Raw genomic sequence first — 21,185 nt, 5'->3', positions numbered from 1 at the left:
AGTGTTTCAATAGCAACATGGGGTTGCAAAGGCAAGAGCTAAAGGAAGCGTAAAACTCATTTCGGTAGTTTTGGAGGAAATGGAAGAAAGATTCCTTAGGATAGATTGAGACTGTCTTTCAAGTTCCCATTTGAAGTTTGAGGTTTGGAGATATTTTAAAAAGGGGGGAGGAGGGGAGCAGGAAGGACAGCAAGAAAAAAATACAAAATGGGGTTTCTATCAATTGTTTGCGTAAGAGTTGATAAATAGTACAGTGCGTGCTCTCCACTCACAGGGAAAACACCTTGGATCATTATTTTTAAATGTACACAACATAAACTTTAGGACAAGAATTATTTCAAATATCACATCCTGCAGGATCCTATAAGCAAGTACAGTGCTCCCTAACAGTACAATACCTTCGGTCCTAACTTCATGTCCCTGTTCCAGAAGCCACAAGGCCAGTTTTGGTAGTTCTCCTAAAATCCTCACGTTTGTGTATACATTCACAGCTGTGTAAGAAAATTCTCTTTTCTGCTCACATCAGTGCCCTCAACTGTGTACATAAATGGATGCCACTTTTAGCAGCACTGAAATTGTGTGCGGCATGTTTTTATTCAGAGACCACCCAGCGCCTGTGGGTGTGAGCGGAAAGGTGGAGGACAGCTATCCTGGGAGTCTCGGGGATGTGGTCTCTTCAGGCTCCTGGGCTTGTGACACACTCTTAAGACTAACCACTGAGGTCCCACAGATCTCAGTGGCCCTTAGAGATACACTGATAAAAATAATACTACTAATAATGAGAAAATAAAAACAGGTTAGCTACTATATGTTGACCTCCACTATGTGCCAGGTGCAGTTCTAAGCGCTTGACAAGTATTATTTCATTTGACTATGACTATCCCTGTTTAATAGATGAAGAAACAGAGGCTTCCAGAAATTAATAAGTGATGGAGGCAAGATCTGAACAGAGATCTGTCTGACTGAAGTTTATGCTCTACATTGACCGTCCGAAAACTATAGCCAACAGGCCAAATTTGGCCCTGCTGAGTGTTTTTTCAAAGAACACAGCCACGTTCATTCATCTACATACTGTTTATGGCTGATTTCATGCTAAGACAGCAGAATTGCAAAGTTGTGACAGACAGCCCTGTCACCTGCAATGCCCAAACTATTTACCATCTGGCCTTTTATGGAAACTTTGCTAATCCCTGCACTAATAAAACATTATTCCATTTACACGAATTTCCTCCCCAGAGTTTAACAGGGAAGCAAATTTTGAAAGAAACATTTAAAAATATTGATATCACCATGAACATAATCTATGCTTTCGATATGATTTGCACATTACTATCTCAGAAAATAGGTTGGAATTACAATCAATACATAATCCATCAGAAATGATTCCTAATTTACAAGTATAAGTTAAGGAGTAGAAATAAAAGCAAAACAAAATAAACAGAACAAAACCTCTCTGTCCATGGACTCCTTAGTGACAAAATGAACATTGCACTATCAGTTAAACTAGGAAGTGTTAAAACTATATTGTACTATGTGGACTTTATTTTTCTTTAACTGTATTTATTCTTCACAATTATGGCAAAATTTAGAATTTGAAGGGAAAAACATCAGTAAACTAATAGACAAAAAACAGCATATCAGCCAATAATAATAACATCTACTTTAGAAAAAATATATACACTTATACAGACTTACCTGTCACAACCAGAAATGGCCACAAACCAACAACACTGGAAGGGATGGATGAAATGAATGCTGGTAACAAGAACTATGCTTTACAACAAAGGTCTTGGATTTTGCCTAGCTCTAAGACTCAAAGGGAAAATTATTAAAATTCATCCCTTCAGTTAGTACATTGTAGCCTACCACAGTGAATAAATTATATATATATTTTAAAATGGAATTGGGATGATTTTTTAAAAACTACCTTTCTTCCACAGAGGAATTTCACATAAATATATGAGTATAATTTCCCCTGGAAAAGGAATGTTACTTCTGTATATAATCCAGTCCACAGACCTAAGGTGAAATTTTATGGGACAAAGTTCTTGTTTTCTCTAAATATTTTATTTCTGTTATATACTTTATTTTCTAATCAGAAACAACATGATCTTTTCCAGGATTTCTAGCTTCCCCTGTGTCAACGAGCTTCACAGTCCATACTGATGGGATGTGTTAGAAGATCCAAGTCTACTGAAAGCCCTGCAATCCAGGCGAGAGAAGGTTGAGGTCATCTTCAACACAAAGTGTGAAGCCACTGACGTGCTCCCCCCCTTAATGCTGTATTTCCCAGACCCAGTAGATAAGAACAGCATCTGTGGGGTGCAACTGTGATGTTATCAACATGCCTGTGGTTTGGGGTGGTTGAATAGAGGGTATCTAATTCCTTAAGATACTAATAATTCATTCCTGGGCTGCTGCGAAGTGTTACCACCACCACGGTGAGCAGCAAAGACAACATGTGAAAAGGAGTATTTCTGTTATTTGCAAATGCTCTCTCTGTAATTAGAGAGTCAAATACAGTTTTTTTAAAAAATCATTATCTTTTAGTCTACAGATACGCAATCTCATGAACGCAATATCCCACAGAGAACTGACAGCTATTCTAAGGATGTGAATCAAGTACAGAGCAACCTAAATAAAGGGACCAGGAGAGCTGTATTTCTGTGAGGGCAAGTGGCACATATATATTTATATACTGACTACTTTTAAGACAAACCCACCAGATAATTTGCAACTGTTCACTTAAGATTTTGGAGGTTTGGATTAAATATCTTTTCATTCTTAATGCTGCTTGTTCCCAAATATAAACTTCGAATTTGAATTATTAACCTATCTTATAAGAAAAAATAAAGGCAGTATCCTAAATATCTTTTTTTTTTTTTTAATAAAGCTGAAGCCCCCTATATCACTCTCAAAAAATGGAGAAGATATCAGTGGCTGTCATTCAGATTATCTTTAAAAGGAACTACATGTGTTAATAATTCCTAGTTGTATAATAATTCCTAGTTGTATACCTATTTGACTGGTGATAATTAAATTTGTTATAAGAATCTTAATAAAACACTCATATAAAAGCGTTTTTGCCAATAAATAGTAAAAAAAAAAAAAAGGCGTCTATCTTAAAATTACTTTTATAAGTGAAGGAGCAATGGAAGCTTTTGGGACCATTGCTTAATTGTGAAGACATCATAAGCACCCCAATATTATTTATGCCCCACATTGTTCCAGACAGGAGAAGGTTCTCCACTGCACAAGAAAACCACACGACACAAACATATCCAAATCACACCACAAGTTGCACTACTACGGGAAACACAGCAATGAGACAACACGTGGGGAGTCAGGAACTAAGGGTCAGCTCACATACCAGGAACCAAACAGAAACACTCAGAAACTCACAAAGATGCTTACTCTATTCCCCACCCTGTGCCTCCAAAAATCACCCCCAGGGCCAGAATGGTGCCTGCCACAGCACCTATTAGCCTGCTCGTGGCCATGTTCACTGTGTGGAGGGAAAAACGAAGATGCTTTTAACAAAGGAAGTTAATTACACACTGATTTCACTAACATACAAAATAATCTCTCCAGGAAATGCCTTGAAAGTCAGTTAAATATTAATAATTTGAAATTAACATCTACATGCACACTGAAAATGTTCAAGGGTAGTTTTGAATTTACCTGCAAACTCCACAAACCCTACCTAAAAACATAATATCTTATACTTTTAAACATAAATAATCCAATTTGAGGTATGGTAAGGAGTGAGGTGAAATTAAAATGAAATTGCATAACTGCAAATCTATATTTTAATTACCAAAGTAATAAGCCATTAGTATACTTTAAAAAAAATTCTCAAGCTGTAAAATTCTCAAGCTGTAGCCTAGGAAGCTACATCTTTTTAAAATTCAGAACATATTCAACTTTGGGGAAAATCCTTACAAATTTAAAGAGAGTATCTTTAAAATTAAATGCATTTTTAACGGGAAAGTTACTTTATCTGAAAAGGCGTATTTCAAATAACTGCATTTATTTAGGGTTGAGTGTGTCTGTGTGCAAGCGTGTGGATATATATGCACTTTCTCTCACATTTCTGTGAATCAAAAGTACTGGCTTAATATTATTTTATCAATGAACACAGAGATTGGCTTCAACAAGGCTGAATTCACAGATTGTGTGCTGTGCGACACAGTGAAACAACACAACGAACCACGACTAGAAGTCACAATTTCTTAAGGCTTAACATTGGGCTCATTGACTTTTTAGCTAAATATTCTCCCAAAGAAGAGAAAACCTTAGGTTTCTAACTCAGGTGAGCAACTGTACAATTATTTCATTTTATCACAGGGCAAGTAAAGAGTGAGCGAGTCTCGTTTTATCATTAACTAAGGATAACTTGAGTTGTCCTTAAAAGCAAAAATAGATGGGGGACACAACAGAAAACAGACAAAGGCTACTGAGAGTGTTGAGGCGAAAGAAGAAAAGACCAACATGTAAGGTGGTGGTAATGTTTTCCAAATATGACAATACATGAGAATTCAAAGTAACATAAACTATAGCTCAGATTTCCAAACTATAGAGGAAAACACTGGGATAAAAGGTATTCCAAATATAATGCATCTTTTTTTTTTATGACCTTAGAAAGTCATTGTTTTCCAAACACTAAATTAACCAGGACATACTATTTAAAAAAAAATTTTTTAGGCATTGGCTCTCAGAGCCAAAATACACGAGTTCTATTACCTCTTCAATTTTTATATAAGCCATATATGCTAAATTACAGGAAACACACGCACTCCTGTAAAATGCGATACTGAATGAAAATTTGTTAATTTTTATAAAATTATAGGAACTGTATGAATGATGAATGAAAATAACTATGTAAAAAGGCTGAGGATGTAATTTCTCACTGCGGAATCAAGAGAATTTGGTAATCCGTCATGTAGGTATTAGAAACACAACCAGAGGGACAAGACATTTCTACAGATGCTTCAAATAAGTATGCAGTACACAAACAGATATATCCTGTAATCTCCACTGAGCAAGAATAATTATCTCCAAATCCTTCACTGATAAATAGGTACTGTTAACACCAATGCAAAATAAAAGTAAGTGGGAAAATAGCTTTTTCAAAAGTATCCTCTCCTTCCTTGTTCTCTGTCCCTCCCACTACTTTAAATTCCAGTATACTGAAAATATATGTAAAAGCCACTTGATTCTTTATCAGGATATTAACAAGGTTATCTCTTCTAGTAAATAGTGACTCAATCTGTTTTCAAACTGACGTAAATTGCGTGGCTCACTCGTGGGTGGAATTTTACAAAGGACATTTGCAAATTGAGGCCTCAGCTGCTCTTCACAGTTACAAAGAATTTATCATCTCATTAGAAAAAATTCCTTGCACTCCTGGGGGCCTCCGCTCTAGTTTTACTTCTGTACTAATTCATTTATGATATGACTGTATTTGTTCATTCATTCACTCATTCATTCATTACCTACTAAATGCCTTTTTCTGTTCCAGGAACTATCTGGGCACATGACAATGTATCCTATTTTTCTTTTTATCCCACCCAATCTGAAGATGGTACTCTTAAAGATTTTAACTAATAACACAGTCCTTATACCAGGAATTTAACTTTGCTCCCTAATTCTTTGACACACTTACCTTTCACTATAACTTGAATGTGGAAACTATTATCTAGCAATACATTTTCATTTTTGTTTCCTTGTTTATTTCTGTTGTTTGCTGGTTTATTATTATTATGTTTAGTCTTGGTCCCTGCTATTGAGGTTCAGATGTGCTAAAAGGCAGAATTTTTGATTAAGTGTATAATATCAAGATACAAACTCTTGAATTTTCTCATTTTCTTAAGAATTTCTATTTTATATGTAGAATTCTCCCAGACAAGTCATGCTTCAAACATGTTGAAATTGTGTCTTTGAAACTGAGTGGTTGTTTTTTTGTCTTTTTTTTTCTTACTTTTGGAGAGTTTCTGAAACAGAAAGGTGCATTATGTAGTTCACGTGATCCCAATGAGCCAAAGGGGCTAAATCCTACATCCCTAATACTTCAAAGATGGGAGGCATCAAAGCCATCATTTGTATTCTGTGGATTAAAGTTCTTTTTGCAGGGATTTATTATTTTACTAAAATTTAAGACTAGAAATAAATACTAAATATACTCTTTATACTATAAGGTATAATATTGGCATGACAAACACATATTTTATCTAGCTCCATATTTCAATATGTCAGACATACATTCATATCTCCCTACCCTTTTCCCTCAAATAATTTTAAAAATGAAGTTAATTTTGGGATACATTGGGACAAATATCTAAAAGAATAAAAAATGAATTATTTCATATGAGAATATTATTTCAGTCAGTTTAGCTGCCTATGAAAATATCATGGTATTTTTCTAAATCCAAACAAAATAAACTCAATTATTGAAAAATTTTAAAACTTGGTAAATTCCTAAGTTATTGATAAAGCCATTGTTAGTGAGAAAAATACCTGTGAGAAATAATTATAAATGAGCATAATCATATAATAATCATAACATACCATATCTAATCATCTGAACTACAAAATCACAGATTTGTACAGTCACAAAGGAAGTCATCTTTTAAAAAGATATATGCAAAAGGTAAACATAAACACTAAATAATGCTCTTTATGGTACTAAGACTTAGAAATTCTTGTTTTCAAAAAACTAAATGCTAATAATATAACACTTCCTTTGACAAGTAATGAATCAGATAATAAGCTTAATCATTACTTGGTTATTGTTACACCCCCTATATTTATTATTGTGCTATAAGAACCAGCTTACCAAAATATTATGTACTCAGCTTTAAATGGGGCAGCGTGCAATAGGGCTCAAGATCAGGTGATCTACGTTTTATTCTTGTCTCTGCCCCTATCTGTTAATCCTGATAATTAAGTCAGTTTTCTCATTTGTAAAACGGGTCTGGACTGAATTGCCATTAAGGCCTTTCTATCTCTGATTTGGTGACTATGGTCATAATAAAAGGGTCTGAGCAAAACTTCCCAGAAAAGCTCTTCTGCCTTTCCATATCAATGGAAACATTTGATGTTCCAGTATCTTCTCTTCCCTCCTGTGGGTAATATAAGCCATCCAATGAGAAAAGGTCCTGTGTATTCCCTAATAAGCATCATGCAAAGATGCCTACCAACTGACAAAAATTATGGCTACTTGACATGGCTGCCTCCACAACAGGTGGGAATTCTAGGTCTCTTAAACAGAGTTCAAATATACCCTACCATGGCAGAACAAACCAAAAAATTTCTTTCAGCGAGTTCAGTGGAAATAAATTGGGAGAAAAGGGGCCAGAAGAGTCTTCGTATGTAAATAAACGACAAGGTGAAAAAAATAAAGTAATATGTAATAGAAAATCTTTTATAAAAAATCCTTGTTCACACTGTTTTTGCTTTGAAATCCTATTTCTTGCCCTTTGATAATTACGATTTGAGAAGGTGGAACAAATAATCTTGCATGCTTTAAACAAGTGGGTCAAAAGTGAACAGCTTTAGCTAATGCAGGGTGACTTCAATGGCAATACTTTTCATGTGTGTTTTTACTTCTTACCCAGATGGAGAGCTCGAATTTTCATTCTTCTGGGAATTTATAATTAAAATGAAAGAAATACCCAAAACATATTGGTTCATTTCTGACATCCCCAAATCAATGAAATATTCACAGAATTCACCTTTATTTTTACTATTTTGGTCTTGCTCCAAACAACTTATCTCTTACACCCATGTTCATCATTTGAAAAAAAAAAAAAAAAAAGGCAATAGTTTCATTTTGCTTCTAGAATTTCTTTTCTCCAAAGCAAGAAAACATAATGAAATTCAGTAAAACTAAGTATTTCTTAATACCCTCTCACTGTATCTACATAGCAAAACCTTCACCTATGGAATTGACAGGTCAGATCATTGTGGGTGTTGCTCATTATATATTGCAAGCATTTGGGGAGGCCCAAACAGTGGGCTCAGTAAGGCAAGTGCCAATCAAACCAATCTGACCGTGAGAAAGAATACATGCACGCAGTTACAGAGAAAACCCTTGGCTCCTCACACAGCTGCTGAACTCACAATCAAGAAAGTACCAATTGTTTCGATATCTTGAGTTCATTACCTTGTCCTCTTCAGCAAGGTAATACAATATATGAATAGTGGTAAACCGAAAATCAGCACTAATATGAAGCATTTCATTTCCTTTACATATTCCCAAAGGGAAAGGATATAATATTTATTGAGTGCCTACTATGTGCCAAGAATGTGCTTTTGAATAGTAAATAGTCAATAAAAATTTGCTATCTGTATAAAAACTATAAAAATAGTTTCTCTCTCATCATCTTCTTTTAACCAGAGTATCAAAAATAAAGTCATAAAACTTACAACACAGTATTAAAGCTTTGATTTCTGTTGTTTCTCATTTTACTAGTATGTTAACAGATTTTTCTATAGAGACTGAAAAGATATAAATAAATAAAGATAAAGCTATTATTGAGTTATGCTAAAATTTCTTGACTTTTCTGGAAATCTAATAATTAACAATAAGAACTGCTCTTTGCTAATATCAATTTATGGCTTTTAAAATTTTAATCAAGATTATTAAAGATCATGAGGATTTTAACAATTTTTGAACCAATGGTTACCCTTACTCTAATGCCTCCAGTGTCTTCATTAAGAATGGGGAAAAAATACAACAGGAATGAAATATACCAGAATGTGTATATTGACCACCTCTGAGTTGTGGGATTAAGGGTGATTTTTATTTTCTTTTTAATCTTTTCTGTACTTCAGAATTTCCTACAATAAACATGTACTACTTGAAGGATCAAAAAGGCTATCTTTAAAAATAATGTAGGATAGTACCATATGAAATAGGGAGAAAGCAAAACAAACAACAACAAAAAAAGATAGCTGTGAATATCTTCTTCTCTAGAATATAGCTGTTCATGCCTCCAAGTAAGTTTTCTAGGCCTGGGTGGGTGTAGGAATGAGGAATAGATAGAGTCAGACAATTAATAGTCCCTTACTCTAGCTAATGAAACAAGGCAGAGTCTAAGCCCATTTATTTCTGCTCATCTGTTCATGTATCTTCATACACCCCTTGAGGAAATAACATCTAGGTCTTTACGAGGTTCACAGATACGTCACAGAGAGAAAATCTGGGAAAAAAGGAACTTCTGCTTCTCTTGTCGGAACCTAAATCTTCTCTCAATCTAACTTCTGAAGGTGGATCCAAGCCTTTTTTTGTTCCAGTTTTAAAGTATCAAAAGACTACATGTAACAGTGGAATTGGTTCCTTTTTTAGAAATAGGAGGACAGAAATGGAGTGAGGGTGTGATTATAATTCTTATAGAATGTTAATATCATGGACATATCAAGCAAAAGTATGAAGGGTTTTAACACACCCACTACTAGTGAACACTAAGCATGCACGCGAATCAGCCTCAATCTCTTCAGGAATTGAGGACTATAGAGTTCCATAGGCTTTTGAAGTCATATGTTCCCATAGGGACAATACTGAAGTTTAGAGAGTTTAAATGAGCTTTCATCCAAAACTGAGGAGACCAAAATGGCACTATTTCTATATGTTACTTTTCCTACCTCCAGGAAAAAAGCACAACAGTTATTTATAAAATACTGTTTGCAGTACCATGAGAAAGAAGAACCTGAGGTACAGTGTCATTGGAATCCACCATTTGCTCTGGTGACTCCTGGTTTCTCAAGTACAGACAAATGCTATAGGTGCTACCATAAGCCTATTGCAATGAATGACTTTTCTTGATCTTTAAAAATCATATCGGGGGTTGGGAATGGGGAGAATAATAACAAAGTGATTACTATTTTCACGATGACATAGACTACATTACAGCGTTATGTAACAGAAGAGAAGGAGCCAGCACTGGGGTCCTGTTCCCAGCCCTGCCACTGGTTACCCAGGTAACTAGAGGATGTCACTTGACCTCAGCGCCTGGGCATTCTCATCTGCAAAATGAGGGCGGCAGTATAGTTGGCCACTGAGATGCCTTCTAATTCTAAAATTCTAGTTTCTTTGCTTCTAATGGCTAATTATACCACAGGTCCAGATCTTTCATGTTTTCTTTAAACAAAGTTTTGTGAAAAACTCCAACTACTTACTAACCAAAAGTGTATTAAAAAACACAATATGGAAGACTCTAACTTCCATGTATTTCACTTTTCAAGAATTGAGGAATGATCAGAGTCTCATGTCAGCCGAAAAGATTTATCTATTAGAAAACTGACAAAGTTTAGACAAACGATAAAATGATTAACATTTGTGATTATGAAAAAAGAATGAAGTTTAAAGGAAAGGAAAAAAACTGGAAGAAAGCAAATTGGTACACTTACTTCTTCCTAATCTCAGTTCTAGACTAAGGAGTAATTCAAACATTTTTTTCAATATGATATACTAGAATCGTTAATTCTACAGTAACATGAATTATACATTTTAATGGCAAAAAGAGATAGTCTTCTGTGTCTCCTTTCAATCTGTTAAGTTGTCATATTGGTGCCATTGGAAGAGTACCAATAAATTCAATATACTAGGAATTGAAACTGAAATCACACAAACCCTTGGGTCCTTCATCCTTGGGGGGCTGACGGTTCTTAACTGGATCCCGGATACTGCAGTCTGTCCCAGCCCAGGTGGAATCGCAAATGCAGGTGGCTTCATTGCTACACACCTGTGAAGAACAAAGAACAGAGACGGAACATGTTCACTGCACTTTGTAGAATACTGGTGATAAATGTAAAAGAGACATGGGGCCAGGCAAACAACTTTAAAAACAATGTGGAATTTTTTAAAACTCTTCCTCAGTTCTGAGTACTAGACAAGGGGAAGTCACGTATGGGTCAAAATCGAATGGTGTTTTTTTCAGTTAATTATAAAAAAAAATAAAGGTTAAAAGGAAGACATTTTAAAATTAAATGTTAATTATTCATGTTGATATTATTTATGTACACAAACGTCTGACAATGCAGTTTTTTTCTGAAGTAGTTGTTTCTAGGAGCATACTTTAGAAACATATATGCTTAATTCAAGGAATTCATAGATATTAGGTTCAAGAGGCACTGTCAGAGATTAAAGATCAGGAGACATACATCACCAATGCATTGCTCATTACCTCTCCATGCTCAACACCAAATTCATTTGGTGGTACTTTCCCTACCAAAAAAGCACCCCTCCCACTTCCCCTCCCTGCCATGGTATCTCTTCTCTCAGTCAGCCAGCCTGAAGACCCTACTAGAGTGATCTCTGTCTCCTCTCTCTTCCTCTGGAGACCCAGCAGCATGCTGTAATGGATTTGTAATTTAGATGAAATAAATAACCATCGGCAAACTAGAGACAAAGTAGTTTAAACCTTTCGCTGCCTGTGAAATACATTCAGGGGCAGATTATTAGAGATAATAAAATTGACTGAAGCTTATTGGTATAAGAAGCTTTTTAAGCTGAAATGTTATAATACTTTGATTACGATTAACAAGACTGTATTTGACCTTTTTTAACGAAAAAAGTGAGAGGGATAGTAGAGTATCAAGGGCCCTTTTGTGTATTAAGTTTTATAATGTTTATAAAGCATAACGGCAAGTTTCTGCCCAGTGCTTTTATTTTAGCGTAGCAATTACTGAACATTTACGCTGTGCTAAGTACCTATGCTAAACTAAGTGTTTTAGGTATAGCATCTCATTTATCCTTCCACTAGCACCGTGATGGATGAGAGAGGTTAACTGACTTGCCCAGTCAGTGGGATAGCAAGAAGCAGAGCCAGGATTCAAACTCAGGATTCTTTATAGCCTAAATCCATGCTCTTGCTCATTAGGGTTTACAGCCTCCCTTGCGAGCCTATGATTCAACCAAACCTGGAACTATAATACAGTCATTGCACATACACTTCTTACGCCTTTATACCTTGTTCTATCCCATATCACCTGCTTAGCTACCTATATTTGGTGGTATTTTTACCTTCATTCCAGCATCTTTGCTCTCAGTTTCCTCATGTCTCTTTTATCCATTTCTGAGGTCTGTCTGTACAAATTTTGAAATATCTTTCCTTTACTAAGCCCAATTTAAATACTTATTAAGATTTTTTTTGAGATTTTAAGCCTAGGTTTGCCAGGAAATGTCTGCCCAAACACTTTTTTCACAGAATTAAAGATATATGTAGGAAAAGGGAGTATCTTTTCTATGGCTGGCAATGATGCAAGCATCACCACAGAACTTTAAGCATGTGAATGGTATCACTGATCCAACTTCCAGTCCGATGTGATCTTGTACACAGAACTCAGTATGCATGCTGAGTAGCTGAAAGGGAATTACTGAGAGGGTGTAAGTTATTTTGAACGCTAGAAAGTAATCACAGTGCGTCTACACAGTTCCTTCAGGCATCATATCAATTTTTTTCCAACTCCTTAGACATCAAGCTATATCTAGAGAATGTGGTGAATACAAACACCCAGTGATAAAAGAAACAACAAAAATACACCATATCAATACCTATGGATGTTATTGTTGGCAGGTAAGACTACTAAGAAAATTATCATAGTCAGTGCCCAGATATTGGCAGCTGAACTGGAAGTCTCACCACTATGAACTTTGAGGACTATGGAGGACGCTTTGAACTGAAACATGGATGCCTACTTACCCCATGGCCTGAACAGACTTTACCCTTGGAATCGAGTGGGCAGCTGCTCATATTGAGGGCCTGAATCTGTAGGCACTTCCGATCTAAACACATCATAGATGGGCCACATGGCGTCCCATCTTCCACATAGCCCACATCTGTGTCATCATCTAAAACCACATGAGCACCACTAAAAGGAGAAACATATTCATACAATCATTAGCACCACACTTAGAAATAAAATGTCAACCTGAATGAGCCTTGCTCTTCATGACACTGAAGAGGCTGCTAGGGACATGGATTTCTCCTAGCATCTCTCCACTTTTCTCTTCCTTTCCCCCTTTTCCCCACCTCCCCTTAAGAAAAGAGCATGATAAAAGAAACTACCTTTCCTTGACGTTATTACACCGCACGTCATCAGGAAAAAAAATGTCATCTGCACAAAGCGTATTCTAAATCTTCACTTGTTGTCAAGACCAACATTAAGACTAGGGAGAGATGTTTGTACAAGAACAAGAGAAGCAATTTTATCATAGCTCTCCAAGGCTTTCAGGTGTGTCATGGTACAAAAAGGCAGATGTTGAGCAAAAAGAACAAATAAATTATTATTATTACTTTAGAGGATTGGATTATTCATGATTTAAAAAATTAAGTGGTTCTTCTTTATGGATATTTACTCCTAAAATTTCAAAGTTAGGAACAACTTGAACTTGTATAATAATCAATACTATAATTACTAATAGAGTATCTTGCTGAAAATTTTACAAATACTCCAGTTTAGAATACAACAATTTAACCTAACCAGACTGTTATATCTAATGACATGTGACAACTTACATATTCAAAGGAAGCTTGTGTCCATCAAACTATATTTGAAGACTATAAATTTATCCCAGGAAGGATCTTATTGTCTAAGCCCCTGTTAGAGTTGCCTTTAGAACCATTTAGATAAACAGCAATCATTTCACCAAGCCAGCATTATCCAATTTGGTTACCCAATCCATTTACTAAATTTTGTTGAAAATTACTTTTGGATGTTTCCAAATCTTACATTCACTCACATAAGATGAAGGTTTGCTACTTGGGAAATACTAAGGATAAAGGATTGAAGATGCTGAAGGCAATTCTGTAGGGGGAATTACAAAAGTGTTTTGATCAACTACAGTACCATTTGAATGAGAGTATAGCATCTTAGACTTATGACTTGAAGGGAACAATGATTATTTGGAACATAGTATGACTCCCTGGCTTAAAAAATAAGCCTCATACTTTCTGCCCCCAGTACTCACCAATAATTGGATTTCAAATGTTTGCCTACAGCTATAAATAACATTTTAATAAATATTTTCTATATGTGATTGGATATTTATTAAACCATCTTCTAAACTAGATACATGCTACATGAAGTAAAGCTTAAACATTTTTTTTGTCACAAAAAATAAAACACACAGTGTTCAAATAGTGACATATTCCAATGCTCAAAGCTTTAATCATGGGTCAAAACAGATAACATAATTCTACTCTTAAAACTATAATTACAAAGAATGCCTCACTACTAACAACTGGTACAATTTTTGAACAAATACACTTTGCATTTGTTCAAAAATACAACTTTGTTTATTAAGTGACTCAACATGAAAGGTGATAATAAAATCTCAGCATTCCTCTTGTGAGAAATAGAAAAAAACTCCCTTGATTTTTCTAAATTTGTGATTCTCATGATTCATTAGGTTTTTCAACATTAATGTTACCTGCAGTCAATCACTCGGCCTTGATGGTAGAAGGAAGTTGGGATGATCTCACCCTGAAGTTGACCAATACGTGGAGCCCGAGTAAGATTGGTACAGAGTAAAAATCCACAGAACACATCACTAAACATGTTAAAAAAAAAAAAAAAAATAGAACAAGACAGGAGGAATTAAGCTCAAAAAAACCACTATTCAAAACTATTCAGTCCATATATATTCAATAGTCTCTTTCTTTGTAAACAAATACGTTTGTCCAGATATTATTGGTTGGCTATGATCCCCTCCTTCTTTACTAACAGGATCACATTTTTGTTTGGCATAGCCCACTGCCCAGCACTGAAAGATGGTCATGACTGGTGTCAAAGTTAGCCATGAACTTCCATTCCGTACCATCCACTTTCCTAGCCATCCCTCCTGCTCATCTTCCTGGAGCTAAAAGTGGCCTCTGGGCGTTCAGAAGTGAGAAAAAGCCAGCTAGGAAGTTGGTGGGGAGAATTCTGCTTTCTGGATAAAAGGTTAGAGTCTGACAGGGAGAAGACGCTTTGCTCCTACCCCTGCTTCCTGCGTTTGAATATGGAACCTTTGCATCTATGGTGCAACTGTGAGTTCACAGCATAAGGATAAAAACTCAATATGCAAAGGATTACAGAGCAAAGGGGCAGAAATCATCTGGGTCCTCGGTGACACTGTTACATGACTCATCCACCATAAGGGCATCTTTAGCCTCTTTGTGAAGTAAAGAACAAACTCTTAAAAAAAAATGGGCAGTGAATTGAAGTGGCACATCACAAAAAAGGAAATCCATGTCCAATAAAAGCATGACAATGTACTAAATTTCATTTTTAATCAGGGAAGTGCGAATTAAAACCACATTAATATACCAGTTCACACCCACCAGAAAAGAAAAAGTGAAAAGTCTGATAACACCAAGCGTTGGTGAGAATATAGTACAACAAAATTCTCATATACATAGTACTGCTGGTAGGGTTTACTAATACAACCATTTTGAAAAAACAGTGTGACGTCATCTGGTAGCACCAAAAATATACATCACCTATGACTTAGCATTTTTTCTTCTAGGTACAGGCTTTAGAAAAACGTCCAAATGTGCACTAAGTTACGTGTAAAGAATGTTGACAGCAGTATTGTTCCTAATGGCCAACACATGGAGACAATCTAAATGTCAATCAACATAGAATGAAGAAACAAATCGTGGTATGGGAATGGGAATGAAAGTAAAACAAATGAACAAAAAAATGGACAGTTGCCCACATCCTAGAAGACTCTTACAATGAGAAGCAAAATACAAAATAATATAGGAAGTATGATTCCTTTTATATAAAGTTACCAAAACTTTTGGCAAAATATGTCATCTAGAGATGAAAAGTTAGGCAGTAAAGCTAAAGAAAAGCAAGAAAGTGACTGACCAAATGACAGCACCTCCAGGAGAGAGATGGGGGCACTATGACGGGGGAGCATAATTTTCTGAGATACCTCAATGTTCTATTTCTTGATGCAGGTAGAAGTTACATGGAAGTTCACTTCATAATTATTTGGTAAAATGTATGCTTGTGTATTATTCACTTTTCTGTTTATATATTATATTTCACAAATTTTTTAAAGTTTCAGAGAACACACATTGATTTTCTTTATCTTGTTGGTTGTTGTATGTTCTATTACCAAACATTCAAAAGCTATCTTTTACAATGATCTGATGAAATGCCTCCCAAACTTTTTGACGTCACAAGAGACACAGAAAAATAATCAGATTTGTCTAGGAGTTAATGAATGAACCTAACCAAACCCAGAGGCCTCTGATCCCATGGACTTTTGACAAATGTAGGACCCATCTTCTCCTATTCCCTGGCACCTCAAGGACTGAACACTGCAGAACACCTGGAACGTCATTCATGAGACATCAGGTGAGAAACTCTGTGCTCTATTTTGGGTTAATTTTAAAGAAATTATGGTGGTCCCCTAATGATTTGTTGCCACTCATCATCAAAGCCTAGACAGAACTGCAAAGCTTCATAAAGTGCAATATAGAAACCATTAACTAGAGAAATTAAAACTTCCCTTAAATCCTTGCTCTGCTTCAAAATTGGGAGAAGAGTCCTCATTACTATGGAGGGAAAACAGAGCTTTGGTCTGTAACTTAATGGTCCCATAGATCCAAGTCATTGAGTTAACTTTAATAAATCATTAAATCACAATTTTAACTGTCCTCAAAATGTCACCGATGAGCTCTGAAAATATCTCATTTCCTTCGTAAAGATGCCTCCCATATGTTCTAACTAGATGCTTTATAGAGAGAAAAATAAATCTCCGTTATAGATATTAGATGTTGAATTAAATCAAATGGTGCTGCACTTGTAAAATTATCAAAAATATACGTAATGTCACTTTGAATGGTCCCTATTTAGCTTATAGAACTCTGTATATACTAGTACATGTATAGACCATATCTTCTAGCAACAATAGAAAATTAAAACCTAATATTAATTTGTAATACCTTGGCAAAGTATCTCTTCAAAACAAGCATCAAGTAAAATATAGCATGTGAGAAATTTTCTGAATTTTACAGAAATGGTGTGAGTCTGTGCCATAGACAAAGTTTAGTCCATGGTCATTTGCCTCTAGATACACTAATTTATTTTCTACATGCATACTGTAAAATTTGAAATAGCTACACATTTATTAAAAAATTGGTAACATGTATTTTATGCCCATTTCACATTTGAATCAGGGCTTCCAAGTCCATTCATTAGGCTCCAAGCTGACCACTCACTGTTTGCTGCACTGGATCCACCGGTCACCATCCTTGCCACAGTTTCCCTTCTCCGTGCCTTCTGTATTCAGCTTTTCATAACAGAACTTGTCAGACCCTGAAGCCTCTTTTGAAGACGAGCAAGAGAAGAAAATCTATTTCAGTTCTCTTTGTTATCCATAACCAGTAGTGCACTGGTAAACATTTAACAACTAGTTTCTCCAAAAATAAAATAAAATCCCAATTTGCAGCATTTACCAATTTCCATGGTGTAAATACCATTATGTAAATTTCCATGGGGTACTACATGACTAATTTCAAAGTATCAATGTAATGTCAACTGGCTTCTAAAATTCCGGAAGATTTAACAGTTGGCTCTCGCAAGCTAATACAAGACAGCTCCAACACACCACTGCTTTTACTAACTTGAGAAACAGATGTATTCCCAATTCTTGTTGGTGGGTTTAAAGGTGTGAAGTAGGAATGATCATCAGCAGAAATTAGTGAAGTGACACATAGAAAACTAATAAACATTCTTAGTCCTGTTTTATTTAATATTAAGAGATACCATAAAGTTTTAGTCAATTAAGATTTTATGTTGGCACATAGGTTTTGATATTTAAACCTCTTAAAAGACAAGTATGTCTCTATTATCTTTACTCTGCCAAAACTGAAGCACCAAAAGTAAATCTTCAGTTACATGATATTTATCAAACACTGAAAAATCGCTTGTGCAGGGGCTCTATTCTCCTATTGTGTGCTTTCTCTTCCTTTGGGGGTGACCAAGGCCCAGGCAGCAAGGCAGACCCATTTCTCTCTTCTGGTCTGGCCCTCAAGAGCTGAAGTTCACTGGCGAGGCACTGTAAATGTCAGGAAAATAACATGTGCATTAACATTTGAGGGAGGCGGCCGGATGGCTCAGTGGGTTAGAGCACGGCACTGAACAACAGGGTTGCCGGTTCGATTCTCACATGGGCCAGTGAGCTGTGCCCCCTGCAACTAAGACTGAAAACAGTGACTAGACTTGGAGCTGAGCTGCACCCTCCACAACTAGATTGAAGGACAATGACTTGAAGCTGATGGGCCCTGGAGAAACACACTGTTCCCCAATATTCCCCAATAAAAAATAAAAAATAAATGTCTCTTAAAAAAATACATTAAAAAAAAAATTTAGGGAACATACTGAGAATCATAACCATGTACCCGAATCTATCTCTCTCTGCACTTCGGGAAGTACCTGTATTTCTTCACTTCAAACTGAGGATAGTAAATTACAGAATTTAAAAAATAAGGGCTGGTACTTTCCTGGGGTTAAAGAACAGAAAGCTAACTTGCGGGGCAAATGTTAAATCCAAGACACAAAGTAAATTACACCAAGTGGCTGGATAATGAACACGACCGCTACACTCAATTCAATCTTTGCAAGTGGATGTAACACCCCTTTTCTGACAGCCATAAGCACCAGAGGACACTGTTCGGTTCTGATAACAAGTCCCCAGCTTCAGCAGTTGTTACCTGTGGTTGGGTGACTAATAGTCACAGTTCTCGTTATCTCACCCTCTTCTGAATTAAAAAAAAAAAAAAGAAAAAAAATCGCTCCACGCTGTACTTTTCTTTCAGCAAGACTGGCAGAGAAGAACAATATGAAGAGAAACCAGTGTTGAACCATCTAGCAGGAAAACGCAACCTACTTGTTCCCCAGATGTACTGACACTGGTTATCCCGGGTCTTGCACTCCCCATTGTAGCAGCGGCCCTGAGGACAGGAACACACGTGTCATGACGCACATGGAGCCAGTTCCGCTTCCCACCATATTTTTACTGCAAGGTCTCCTTTTCTTTGTTTAGATAAAGTTTTTGGGTTTGTTTTTTTTTCATCCCATACTCTAATAATTTGCACAGTAAAAATAAGAATCACAAACATCTTAAAAGAAGCATGAGAATAACAGTTAAAATCTAAAACTCAGAACAGACCTCATAGTACAGCTCTTTAAATCCAAACAAATCATCAGACAATTTAAATTTTATGGTAAACAAAAATTGGTATATTTCTTTGGGTGATACCAAAATGATTCTTTGCTTCTTTTGTATGTGAATGGTTAGGTTATAACATGGATTCGGGGGGGGGGGGGAAGAAACTCGTTATAACAGATTTTCATATATTTCCATAATAAACGGACTGATATTGAAAGATAGGAACAACTCAATAAATTAGATTCCTAATTCTTCAGCCAGTAGGCTGTTGCTTTGTCCTCAATCTGAACAGTTTACCACCCGTTAAATACAATATATTTAATATTTGGTCTGACGTGAAGCAACTCTGAATTAGAAGATCACTGCAATAATTTACTGTCATTCTGAATTGTGATTTCCCTTCAAAATTACATTTAATCAAAAGAAAAACCCCCACAAACTAATCCTTTTAAAATTACATTTAAAATGTATAGCCTAGCATACCTGATTTTGATTGCATGCATATCCATCTTGCTTATGAAGATTTGGTGGGCACTGAAAAATATCATCTTTTTAGTTAATGTTCAGCATAAGTACCCTCAGGTATGTGCACAATATATAAAAATGCAAAAAACAAAAATGCAAGCGTGGTGAATATATAATTAGCAATGTTGAGAAAAACATGAGTAACTCCTTAAGTAGGTTATCTAAATTAATTCTACTATTATTGGTAAAAACAAATAAATTAGGTCCATGCAGTGGGTGCTTTTTATGTTTCTGTTTTCCATGAGGTGGACTAGAATAATAACTTACACTCACTTGCTTACTAGAGTTAAAAGTAGAAGGGATTAAAAAATGAACAATGAAGGAAATGAATCAGCTTGCTCTGGAGGAGTGAGTAGACACGTTCAGGAACTAATTTACAAGACCAGCTTAGCTCTGAGAAAAATGTCAAGTCTACATTTGACACCCACGGAGCTCACCTATAGGGCATATTACTTAAAAAGAAGAAATATCCTGGCTTTGGACTCAGTGATTCTCCATTACATTTCCGACCTCTCAAACCACACACTTGTTACTAGAACAATCCTGAGGTGATGGATATTTCTTTTTTCAGGTTTATTTACCAAATAATTGTTTAAAAGTACACTTCATTTCCCCCCAAAATTACCCTAAACAAATTAAGTTAAAATGTTTACTCTCTGTGCATTTCAATTACCACATTTAAGAGAGCTATTAAAAAAAAAAAAGTTCTACTCAAAGGCTCTGCTACAATGTTCAAAAATTTGAAAAGAGGTAAAACGAAAAACACAGGTATGGCAACTGACTAAGAAACAGCAATATGCACTCAGGGCCTCCCTCTTGCATTTCACCTCCTCAGTAAGACGGTTCCACTCTTCCAATTATTCAGGCCACAAACCACAGAATCATCCTCTGTTTCTCCCACACTGTCTTTCTAGTCTGTCAAAAAATCCTGATAGCTCTACCTTCAAAATATAATCACTATCTGACCACTTTTCTCCATCTCCACTGCTACCACTGGTCCAACCCATCACCATCTCTCTCACCTGGATTATGCACCTGATTCTCCTGCTTCCACCCCAGTCACCTTACAGTTGATGGAGCTACCAGAGTATTCCTTTAAGAATGTAAACCAGACCATGGCACCCCTCTGCTCAGTAGCTTCCCAGTTTACTCACTGGCCTTCAAAGTCCAACACAATCTGCTCCTTTGCTGCCCCCAACCCTTTCATCTCCCTGACCTCGTTCCTGCTCCCTGCCCTGACTGGTCTCACTCTATGTGAATGTGCCAGGCGTACTGCCACCCCATGGCCTTTGCTCTGGCTCTTCCATCCATCTTCCCTCCAGATGTCTGCATGGCTTGCTCTCTCACCTTCTTGGCTTTGCTCCAATATCAGCATCTCAGCGAAGCCTTCTCTAACCATGCGCTTCAAAACTGTAACTCCTGCATGCTGGCATTCTCTGTTCCCTGTTCCCAGGTTTTCTTTTTTCTTCTCCATAGCACTTATCAACAA

The 21,185-nt window shown here is 36.2% G+C and overlaps 1 protein-coding gene across 4 annotated transcripts in view; it reads right to left on the bottom strand.

Annotated features, from left to right (window-relative positions):
* ADAM23 (ADAM metallopeptidase domain 23) overlaps window positions 1–21,185 on the bottom strand; it is a 155,641-nt gene that overhangs the window by 19,856 nt on the left and 114,600 nt on the right. For 3 of the 4 annotated variants that reach the window (XM_019726899.3, XM_074340983.2, XM_019726901.3), the window contains exons 19-24: window positions 19,655–19,705; window positions 18,890–18,953; window positions 17,220–17,325; window positions 14,435–14,554; window positions 12,705–12,873; window positions 10,634–10,745 (exon numbers count right to left, since the gene is read on the bottom strand). In XM_019726899.3, coding sequence (XP_019582458.2) covers window positions 10,634–10,745; window positions 12,705–12,873; window positions 14,435–14,554; window positions 17,220–17,325; window positions 18,890–18,953; window positions 19,655–19,705 — 622 coding nt within the window. Of the gene's footprint in view, window positions 1–3,414; window positions 3,506–10,633; window positions 10,746–12,704; window positions 12,874–14,434; window positions 14,555–17,219; window positions 17,326–18,889; window positions 18,954–19,654; window positions 19,706–21,185 lie in introns of all 4 variants that reach the window. The other variant, XM_019726900.3, reaches the window with a different exon arrangement.

The sequence above is a fragment of the Rhinolophus sinicus genome, chromosome 17 (genome assembly GCF_057876585.1).
Source record: "Rhinolophus sinicus isolate RSI-liver-muscle chromosome 17, RSI-T2T, whole genome shotgun sequence".
NCBI classification, from domain to species: Eukaryota; Metazoa; Chordata; class Mammalia; order Chiroptera; family Rhinolophidae; genus Rhinolophus; species Rhinolophus sinicus.
Note: the sequence above shows the minus strand (reverse complement) of the source record. Positions and strands in the feature narration are given on the sequence as shown.